Consider the following 12040-nt stretch of genomic DNA (forward strand, 5'->3'; position numbering starts at 1 on the left):
CAGTTTTAAAACCAGGAACTCACAACTAGCCACAACCACTGACAACTCACAACTCTCATAAGTTCAGGACATGCATGAAAACATCACTCGGTGACCATACACCCTGAGTGTTGACGCTCGCATACTTACATATTCCTTGACGTTTTTGGTCTTGACTGCTTTGTAAGAGTAGTATGCAGGATACAGGGTCCCAAAGACCAGCCTGGAGGAGGAAGACAACGCGGCAACATTAAATGGAGGCCGTCATGTAAAAATACAATTTCTTCACAGAATGCATTATTTTTTGTTAACATGACTGTATGCAGATAGTTGGGCCAAAAAGACCTGCTGGCAGAATGACATAAACCGCCTTTCTACCAGTTTCCAATTGTGTTATACCACTTAAGAACATAGAAATACATTTCAAACTGTAACACTCCAAACAGTTTGGATTCCCTGTGAAATCTCAAGCTTGTGTACAAGAACTAGAATTTTTCTTGTTAAAAAATATTTGTAAATGAAATATCCTAAATCAAATACTGTATATAAACATACACTAAAACATAAAACAACTCATCGGCTGTCTCTCCGGAATAATTTTGAGGACTCATTTTTGTATTTTGCCTTCAAAAGAGAAAAACAAGCCAACGTAGCTTCAGTCCCGACGCTGCCTGTGAAAAACCACGGTAATAGAACACAATGACTCAGTCTTTCCCCTGTAATCGGGAGCAGCAGCAAAGGCATTGGTGGTTAGGGGTTTTGGGGGGAGAGGGGGTAATTTGGGTTTTGGTTTCCAGTCTGCAGCCGTCATGACTTGACAGGGTAGGTCTCTGCACCAACTGAGCCAGTGTTGTTGTCCTGTACATGTGCTCCAGTACTGCTGGGATTTAACAGTTTGCTCTTTGCTCTTAAGCAGTGTGGCTCGTCTTGTGGTTGTGTGCCCTGGGCATATTTCTTGCCCCCGTCAAAGGCAAAAGGTGACTTATTAGAGCTATATATTTAGGGTCAATGCTATTCTATTTCAGTTTATAATGCTTTACAGAGGACAGAAGCAAAACTAGTACTAATAATAACTAAATAATAGTAACTCAATAATAATTGTGGTAAGTTATGGAAAACTTGAGGGGAAAAACATAAGTGATGTGTGAAACATAACAATGCTGATTTCTTTTGCATGAAGATTGAAAGAGAAAATACCCTTAACAGCACCAAAACCTCTGTAAGTATCAGTCTTTGCTTGACTAGCTGCGTTCTTTGGGTAGTTTGTGAATCTTCCATTTAGCCTATATTTAGCTTTTTATTACAAACATCGGCTTGGTGTATGTGTTGTTGTTGGGTTTTTGTTTTGTGTTTTGTAGATGAATTACATGTTTGCCGTCACTGCTGAAGGAATAGTTTTAAGCGAAGCAGAGATGACGTACCAGGACCCCGGCACTGATGGTACAGACGAGGGAGGGCAGTTCCACAGAGCATAGTTGCCACACTGTCCAATTCCACACACATGCATTCACAACTACAAAGCTCCCCTTTTATTACACAGCGTTAGCAACGAATACACATGTGCATACACGCTAAGGGGCAAAATGATCAGCTCTCCCGCTCACGCACATCCATTTACAGCAACAAGGATAGTCTGTTTGACCTCTCCCCTCTGCTGAGCGCAATATATTTTGCCTCTGACAGATCTCACAGAGATGCCTCAGCAATAAGACTTGCCGAAACAATGCACTCAAGGACACTCCCCTCCATTCCTCTGGTTTTTCCCCTCAACCCTCGCCACACTACCCCCCCCCCACATATTTTCTCTCTTTGCTTGACTTCTCAACTCCTCCCTCCCCTCCCTGCCTTTCTACAACTGGCCCGGTGCCTTCTGGCTTTGATGGGTTACCATTTTATACAGCACAGTCTGTTCGCTGCAACTGTACGGCGTATGGACGACGCACACCAAATCGAGAGCTGTTCCACTGACGGAAAGAGGGTCAGCTCACCAGACAACTCCACTTTTCACCACACTGTAATGTGTGCAAGTGGGGCTCTTTTGGCTCTTGTACGAGATCCATTTTAAAAATCCCCCTATGTCGACTTGAGATACAACCTCGATGGATGAGATTCAAGCATGCATTGAAGGTGCAATGCATGTGCCCAGGTCCACTGAGGAATAGGCCAAAACCAAACTTAATCCACCGTAGTTCATACTCTTCTAAATATATAAAAAAAATTAAAATGTGAGGATCAGCGATCATCCCGTGATCATCTGCCTTAAAGGCAAAATACACGGCTTACAAGGACATATCGCACTTATTTTCTTTCCGACGAGTCATGTTTGATGGAGCTTGTGATTTCAGATGTGTTCTTTCTTTATCAAGGAAGAGGTCTGTTTCATCCACTACTCATCTACTATTTAAAGCTAGATATACATCAAGTTATACGATTAGAAGAAGCTATTCTCATCCAACCAAGTTATTTAAAGAGAACAATGAATAAACACTGGACTGACAAGCACAAACAGGATATACATAGATAGAAAACAAAAAAATGTCATCAAGTAAATTATAGCATGAGTAAACATCTCACGATGATGATGACCATTATGGTTGCATCAATAAAGGGGTTGTAAAAAGGCAATGGCTGAAAAGAGAAGCCATGCCCTATATTCACGGGAGGTAAAGACCACTTTACTGGCAGACCACTTTACTGGCAGACCACTGCCAGTAGTTAAACATGAACACCTTGACTGTTGCCTACAGCACGTGTGGCTGTTTGTTTTACACACAGGAGTGGCTGATGGGGTGTACTTTGCCCCCCCCCCCCCGGACCATTCAATAGTCCTAGCGGTTTGGGCTTGCTGACTCACGTTACCTATTAAGGATAGATACCAGAGAGCCCACACACTCAACTGCGAACAAAAAAAAAACAACACATAAACACTTACACCTGAAACATGAAACACTATCCTCCAGGGCTGCCACAAGAAATAGTTTGATGGATTAATTCATTATTTTATTGATAAATAGAGAATACATTTTCATCCTATTTTTTAATTAAACATAGTTACCTTCAGTAATAAAGCATGCTAGTTACGTCTAACCAACAGCATGCTAGTAGTCCAGAATGAAATGATGAGAATTAGGGGCCAAACAAACAGTAACTGTCAGCAAAAGCATACGAAAACATAGTTATCAAATCAGACACGATATAATAAGTCTGCATTGTATAGGTATTATCCTGTATTGCGCTATCAAGAGAACACTTTTGAGGTGGCTTTATGTAGAGTACCGCAGGCATAGAGAGTGCTTGACAATAAATACCTGCATGATTGTGTTATTTGCATGTCTCTCCACATCTACGCAGAGCCCCAAGCTACAGTTTGACAGTCTTTCCATAATGTATGCAGCCCTCACCCAGTATTTACTATGCAAAACATGTAGTCAGTGTTTTATAGTGAGATATATCATGCTCAATTTAAATTCTGCTCGTTATGTAAATTCATACCACAAAAAAAAATTATATGAACAAATGCATCTGAAACTAATAGCTTAATAGTACTATGTATTTCAATTCAGTGTTATCAGTTGCTGGAGAGATCGGATCAGCTTTCTTGTCTTGCTGCCCTCCATGGAGGTCAGCACACCGCAGGCCCACAGAGATGGTCGACAGACGCGTTGTCAAAGGTTAAGAAAGGCAGGTGGCTTGCCGGGTCATCAGAAGTAGGAATGGTTATCTTAAAACTGCTTTAAGTGGCCTGTCCTGTTTCTCTCCTTGACAACTGGTGGGATTTGCAAGAAGAAAAGACCTCTACACCTCGGATGTAGAGGTCTTTCAATTATCACCATCTAGATTCACCATTACTTAAATCATATACATACAACTGGAGCCCCAAATATTATTTTTCTCTAAGCGAAATCTGAGGGGATAGTTACACTTTTTAACTGCATTTTGACTTTAGCTGTAATTAATTTGGTTTGTAACATATACAGTGTATACTATAACAATTTGTGAGGTATGTCCACCACCAGCAAGCAAAAGCACAATGTCATGTCTAGCAATTAAGACATACAGGTACGTGATAACTTATGTCATCTGGATGGGATTCCCTATTAGCATGCATTTACTACTCGTAGACCAAGTATTGACTATTCGCGCCTGTTCACATTATATTCAGATTATGTAGAAATTAAGACAACAGCGCAGTTTTGGAACAAAGTTAAACAACAATTGTAATAAAAGGAGAGAAGTCACCAGTCACCGATGTTTGTATGGTGGTGTAACCATCCGCTAGAAACCACTAATTTCCAAATCATCTGTCAGTGCATATTTTTTAATGAGAAGGTCCTATACAAAGGTTTAAAGGGATACAATATAAACCGATTTGTGAGAGATTTATTTTCAACGTTTTTATTTAAAAGTTTGCATTATTCAAAAGTTTCATTTCCACAACACTCCATTAACTTAATCATGACCTAAGTCCAAAGGAAAACCAGAGAAAATCCTGAAAATGTGCATGCCTAATGATAACACTGTCTCCTAGCAAACAAGATGTGGAAACATTCCCCACCCATCAAGTGATCCAGACCTCCTCCTTGTGGAGTCCAAGGCCAACCGCTTATGTAACAGGATCTTCAAACCCTTTCTTGTTTCTTTCCCAGTCGCCGCGTCTTGTATCCACAGCTCTTTTCCCCTCCCAAGTAGGCCTGTCTCCTCTTTTTGCCTTCTCTCCCCTGCCGCTTGCTGAATAGGGAAAAGGCAGAGAGAGCCTTTTCCCTATTCAGCTTTCCCAACGCATACATAAGATAGACACACTGGCTCACATGCCGCCACACCGCTCCCAACTCCCCTCTGTCTGGCTCTGATCCAGGGAGCCACCTCACCGAGCGGCAGGCTCAGTGCCAAAAGCCGAGTTTATTTTTCTGCTGTTGCTATGGAAACAGCAGGACAGCTCTCTCACTCTCTTTAACAATAGTGGACAGCACAGAGCAGACATCTCCTCTCAGAGGCTGTAATTTGGAGGCCAAACTGTTGGGCTAGCTAGGTCTTATTCCCACTAATAAAGGGCCATTGTCGCTGCTGCAATAATAAGTAGTTATCCGAGTTTCCAATTGTTCCTAATTTGCTTTGACTTAAGTGGGAGTCTAGCTACACAGCCTATATTCACTTGCACAAGGCCATGCCAATGGTGTGCATGGAGTAAACTAGATAAGAATCATCAACAGGATAAAAAAAATATCATCCATAAACATATCAAAGACATGACTCACAGCACTTGGAACAAAACAAAATCGATTTTGTAAACGCGCAAAATAGCAGTGTTGAAACACTATCCGTCAATGTTTCCCATGCAATTGTAAAGACCTCGCGGCAGCCAGGCCATCAGATTTATTTCTAATGGCAAAAATAAAATTAAAATATGAAAGCATCAAACTAAAATCATTTGTCCTAGAGCATCTGGGGGGCATTCTGAAACAACTGTGCTTGATTTTCTTTTTACGTTCTAGTTTCAAAACACTCAACATTTCAATGGGATTAGATGTTGTGTTGGGGACATCTACTGGTTCCCGATACATTGGGTCAAAGCGGATTGTGCCGAAATCATGAGTTTCAAATTTGTTTTGACGTAGGTTTACCCATGTGGTTTTCCAGTTGGCCTGCATTACATACATAAGTTGCTTGCACTCAAATTTAAAGACTAAAATAATGAAGAAAATAAAAGATAAAAGAAGCAGTCTAAATGATCTATGCTCCCTGAGGTCTGCAAATGAGCGGTGGCTGGCAAAGCCCCAATGGTGGAACGTAGTACCCAGCTCTTTACGCTCCCCAGAGACACTCACAACCTTCAAAAAACACCTGAAGACCCTGCTCCTTTGGGAACACCATAACACCTGATACTATCTTAACTATGACTAACTATTCTTGTTGACTCAATTAGTTCAAGTTGTTGTACTGGCATATTGCACTTACAAATTGTTTATTCTGATTCTTTACAGCTATCTTGCACTTCTGGTTGAATTTAGGAACAGGCACTTAAATTCCAGGTTGCTCCAATAGTCGACGTATGCTTTGATTGTTTCTAGCCTCTCATGCCTGTCGCTTTGGACAAAAGCATCTGCTAAATGGATAAATGTAAATGTGAGGTAATCCTAAATAAATGAGGAAAGAGTTCACTAGTTTGGAGACACTTGTTGACTTCAGAAAGTGAACTAGCTGGTTGTGCAAAATGCTGAGAATGCAGGGCCCTGATTGAGAGCACTTTGTGACTGAAAATAGTTCAGTCTCGTTGCGTTTAAAGAGGGGGGTTTTTTGTTTTTTTTTTTTGTTGTTGTTTTTTTTAAATGGAGTTTTGCTTTCTTAAGTTGTTCAGCAACATTCATTGACGAGTCTATAACCACATTCTAGTGAAAACTAGTAAGTCAGGTTGAATTTTTTTTAACCGTTTTTGGGTAGGGCCATAACTTCTACTCAGTGGGCATTGCAAAAGCCAGGATTTGTCCTGTCCCTCTAGTGCCAGTTTTATACAAATTGTCACAACACTGTCCTTCGAAAAATATTCAATTACAACATCAGAAGAAACTACATTGTTGTTTTTATCCCCATTTCATTTTTAGTAAAGAAGGTTGTGAACCAAAATTTAGTGACCCAATTCCTGAGTGTGGTGGACCAAGGGGTGTGGTTAAACCGCGGCTACAGACGGCAGCAGGGCTTTCTTTCCTACGGGCGCACAGCTTGTTCCGAATCGGCCAAATTACCGCCCGCGCGGTGCCGATTGGTCCGATTCGGGACAGGAAGCTTTCTTAATGTTTGTCTGTCTTGCAGAGGGGGATCGGCGTACAGGGCTCATCAGCCAACCATGAGCCGCGCCCGGAATGATTGGCGTTATTATTATTATTGCTTATTACTTAGTGAGCCTTTCCGTTCCCTTCTGTGATAACTTACACCATGTCGGCGCCCCAATGCCAGAAAGACTCCGTCTCCCTCCATAAACCAATACCGGTGGGTAGAGACACCCACACTGAGGTTATATTAAAATTGGATCAGAAGCCACTATAATATTTCTGAGCTTTAAGAATCTTTTTGCGCGTCTACATCTATCCACTGTTCATAGCAACGTTTCCTGCTACCAAAGAGGTATGGGGTTCAGGCTTGTTTTGGCTAGCAACACCAACATCAGAGCAAAGGACAGTATGACAAAGAGCATTTCTACAGACCTATAGGACATCACCAACAGGTGGCATACACACCAACACAGAAACATGTTGCCACTGTGTGGTGTAGATTGATTCAGGGGTAGCTTGATAAATATGGGAAAGTGTGGTTGCAATTACCAATGCAAGCAAGTAAATCAAGTAACTTTGACAAATATATGACTTACTGTAATTGTCAGGAGGACCAGGATTCGTCGGGGGTGGGGGAAAAAAAATAGATACTGCACAGTGTTGCAATATTTTCCATAGCAATATTGTATCGATACACAGATGTCAAGTATCGATATTTTATATATATATATATATATATATATATATATACATATATATATATATAATTTTTTTATTTAAACAGTTTTTGGTACTAGAATAATACAATCAATTAAACTGACTGTTCTTGGTTACTTGTTTTCTAATGGAACAATTGCGGAGCTGAAATCAGCACCAGTAAGAATATTTTTATTGCGTCATAGGACATAGGACTTTTTTGTGAACACCCTTTGTAATGAAAAACAAACAAGGACAGAATCAGACTCTCACCAACACCCAGCAGGTAATCACAGTGAGAAAAAAATCCATTAATAAAAATAATCTACCAATCAACCTGTGAATAACTTTTTATTTTGATTTTTTTAATTAGTTTTGTTATCAGATCACAGACAGAGGTAGAGGACAAGCAGAGGCAAGGACAGCAGAATTAATGCAAAATAAAGTTTATCATGAATTATAAGGTCTCAATGCATAAATAAAGGATAATCAAATAACAGCAACATTGTCTGAGTCTGTCCTTTCAATAAAATAAAGTCCAACTGGTATTGTGGCATAGTCAAACTAAAAAGGATGTTCAAAGGCAATTCAAAATAAATCAGGAAATCAATAGGATTGTACATTAGTGAGGTAGACAGTTGTTTCAAGTCACTTGTGATTCATGCTCATGTGAGTATACTCACAAGTGACTTGAAAAAGCTGTCTACCTCACTAACGTACAACCCTATTGATTTTCTGATTTAGAATTTTTTTCCCCCAAAGATGGAATTTTACCATGGTAAAAGTTACTTTGAGTTTTTATAGCAATGAAAGATAAAATCTGATATCCTGCCTAGTATCAATAAACATGTTCTACCATTGGGAAAAAAAGGTTGGTTTTATTTTAATATTCATTGGTGAAAATGGGTGGAAAAACGGAAAACACTGTCACACTGAGCTTGTCTGATACGAAGTGAGTATTTTAACAATGGCACCATCTTAAAATGTATTATATTTTCTTCGTCATTTTCATTCTTTATTCAATAGTGACAGTGTGGGGAGAAAGGGAAGGCAGAGGACAGAGAGAAGGGATGACATGTAACAAAGACTTGAAAATGGTGCGCTCTACCCGCTGAGCCACGGGGGCGCCCCCATTGGATGTAAAGAATATGTATCTGATGTGACGTCTTCATATTGACCACACTGACGCATGCGCAAGTTTACGTGATGACTAGCGGTGTAACGGAACGTAGTTGGTCCATGATCCGTACAGGTCGCCCCCCACGGTTCGGCTTACATGTGGAACGCGGATCAATTGCAAAATGTAACCATCATAGCGAAATATGGTATTACTGCCGCTGTTACGTCTTAAAGAAATAATTCCCTAAATCTCGATGCAGAGTTGCAGTGAATAGAAGATAGACAAGACAGGTGCGTGCTGTGTTTTACTCTGAAGCGCAGTGATTGGTTGACGGTACATCACGCTACGTTGCGGCTACTTAACCACATGTGGCGAAACAAATGGATCTGCTAGTAAACAACATACAATGTGTATTGAGAGATGCAGACTTCTCTACAAAAATGGCTATAACCCGCTTAATCCTGAACTGATTTTCATGAAATTTAGTTTGCTATAAACGTGAGAAATCAAACATGATACTGGAATAAAATTCAGTTATTGGGGGCGGATCTTATCATGTTTTTTCATTCACTACTATATTCAAAGGAAGAAGGTATCATGCGTGTCTCATGTTGCACTTACTTAACTTAACTTAACAATTGAGTATTCAATATTTTATGATTATATTTAAACATTGGACATCTTCGATGTTGTCTTCATTTAAGGCCATGGGCAAAAGTTCCTTGCTTAAGTGTTTTACAGAATAAATGGAAAGCAAAGATTATATTTGTCTCCCCATGTTTTTGCTGATCTAAAAAATGCTCCGATCCGTAACTCAAAACCGTGACACGATCGGAAGTCATGACATCAGCGTTTTCAAAAAGACCAAAACTGAGAAAAAATTGTGTCTTAACTGCAGTCAGGTGAGAAAGAAATAAATAATACATGGCAATATATCACAGTATTGCATCGTATTACTTGGCACATTGCAAAACATAAAAAAATTGCAGTATTATCGTATCGGGATCCAAGTATCGCGAGAGTATCGTTTCGTGAGATTCCTGGCGAGTCCCACCAATAATTATTGTAAGGTAGGTTTCTCACCATATCTTTTTCAAAAAGAGACATTATTGAAAATGCAAAATGTGACCTATCATCAGGACAATGGTCAGGTGCGATGTCAAAGGAGATGGCTAAAACTCCTCGATGATGGACCTTTAAAAACGACGCCCAGTCATTTAATGGTATTGAATGCCACGTCAAAGATGGACCTTGAAAAACAACAACCAGTCATTTAAAAGGTATTGAATGCCATGGGTCATTTTGACCTTTGTTTACCTGTCCTAGTACAACAGTTGCTGATCCAGGATTGTGTGGACACAGTGAATAAGCAGCCAGCTGGCCATTCACCTCCCTTCCACCTCTGGCTTCCATTGAAGGGGAATTTCTCCCTCAGCCACACACAAGTAAAGAGAGCTGGAATTGCTCCGAGAGTTCTTGAAACAATTTGGTAGAAAGCGGGGCCCCATTTTTCTGCCTTGCACCCCCACCCTGCACATTTTTTTCCCCTCCTCCCACAGTGCCATTTCTCCCTTGCTTTATCTTCTTTCCCATTCTCTCAGTTTAAGCACCCCCTTCCCTCCCTTACTCCACGTGCAGCTGAGAAAATAGTCCCGCTGCCTTGGACGAGGCTCTACTCCAGTTTCCTGACATCGTACACCCGCCAAGGTTCCAGGCACGCACAAGGAGTGCAGGCAGAAAGCCAGATGGAGGGAGGTGAAGGAGGAAAGGTTGCGAGAGGAGAGGGGGAGAGACAGACTCATGGAGGGAGAAAAAAGTAAGTGGGAGCAAGAAAAGAAAGAACAAGAGAGATTAAAAGGCGGGGAAAGAATTGCAAGATCCCAGAGATCTGGGTTCCTACCATCTGGTTTGAGCTTAAGGATGAAGAACGTGACTACATGACACCCCCCACCGACATCCCCAACGAAAAAACACTGAGAAGGAATTGTTGAGAGAAGCTTTGCCAAAGCACATACAACGGGCTTCAGTGCAGGTTGGTCCCTCGAAAGCTTACTCATAGGAAAATAAAAATGGCATATGTCAGTCAAATTGTTTTCAGAGTGGGCTGAATCTTCGCTATACATTCAAACAGGGTTACGTTTCAAATGTGCCTGTGTAATTTTGACTTCTCAACAAAACAGCTTTTGCCTTATCTTTAACACCGCCCTTAATCCTGCCTTTGTGTGCATACTAGACGTATACAGTGTAAGCTTTAGTGAAGGCCTTACTCAATGCTATACTAGACTCCTTCACCACCGTTAATGTCAAACAGGTGTGGGCAAACACTGGGATTTCAAAGTTGCTTGACTGAGAGAATCAACCGGAACGTAACTTCCTCAAAGGTTATTGTATTACTCAACTACAAGCCTGTAATACAACTACAATTTGTACATCGATAACAAATCTTGTCCGCTTTCCTTTGGACAGAACTTCAGTACACCTGTAAAAATAGTTACTCTAAAGGAACTGAGTTTTGACTAAATTGTTCTGGTATATTATGCTACAATCTGATGGATATGGAGAACATGTAAATAAATAAGCAAGGCACGCAATGCAAGGCTCGAGTGCCCTGTTCCTCCATGCCCCCCCGCCGAATATTTGAATATTCTCATTGAACAGCCGAATCTGATTTGACTGACAAAATTCTGAGTCGGGTACAGCCCTACTTAATACAGTCAGGGATGCAAACACTCATGCTTGCTTTTTGGCAAATTCTTCTTTTTTCACATCAAGTCGGTGGATGTGTGTGAATCGTCCAAACCAATCTGAAGAGTTTCTTTGGGGGGGGGGGTATCCGTCCGAGAGAATGATGCCGTCCCTGATGGATTTACTAGTGGACCCCTTCTCTGATATTACGTTAGGCGCAGACACCATCCGGGTCCACTCTGGTTGAAAGCGCTCCTGTGAACCATGCTGCGCTCATGGGCTCAGAAAACGAATACGTGTTAGAAGTGATGCGTTCATGGAACCCGGAAAACCGTCGGCAACCACAAGTATTTTTGAGACCTTTTTTCACCATACATGTGTTTGCATCCCTGTACAGTTAACTAAAACTAAAATAAAAACCAAAACTAGGTGTAAAAAAACATTATAGTTAAAACTATACAGAAAAAAATGAAAACAAACTCAAACTATATTATGTACTTACAAAACTAAAATAGAAATATACAGGAAATGTCTTTAGTTTTAGTCATTTTTCTAGTCAATTTGGTCAAATTTGTCAACATGTAGTTGCTACAATACAATAACCAGTGGTGATAGTGGTGCCGCTCCTTGCGGTCGCCAGCGCTCCGTGTCGGCTTCGCACATTTTAGTATTTTTTTCTTTTTTTTAATCACAATGTCCGTCAAAAAAGCATCGGCAGTTATCTCTTACGGCCATGATGCACTCGTGGATATAAAAACTTTCCTGAAAGAACAACTTTGGGACTTTTTATCCG

General features: G+C 40.7%; 1 protein-coding gene across 1 annotated transcript in view; it reads right to left on the reverse strand.

Moving 5' to 3' along the window:
• Positions 1–12040, reverse strand: part of reep3b (receptor accessory protein 3b) — a 40062-nt gene that overhangs the window by 22087 nt on the left and 5935 nt on the right. Inside the window, exon 2 of the mRNA XM_080020777.1 lies at positions 130–202. Within this exon, the coding sequence (XP_079876903.1) occupies positions 130–202 (73 nt within the window). The remainder of the gene's footprint in view (positions 1–129; positions 203–12040) is intronic.

Source organism: Zeus faber (assembly GCF_960531495.2).
Source record: "Zeus faber genome assembly, chromosome: 20".
Classification (NCBI taxonomy): Eukaryota; Metazoa; Chordata; class Actinopteri; order Zeiformes; family Zeidae; genus Zeus; species Zeus faber.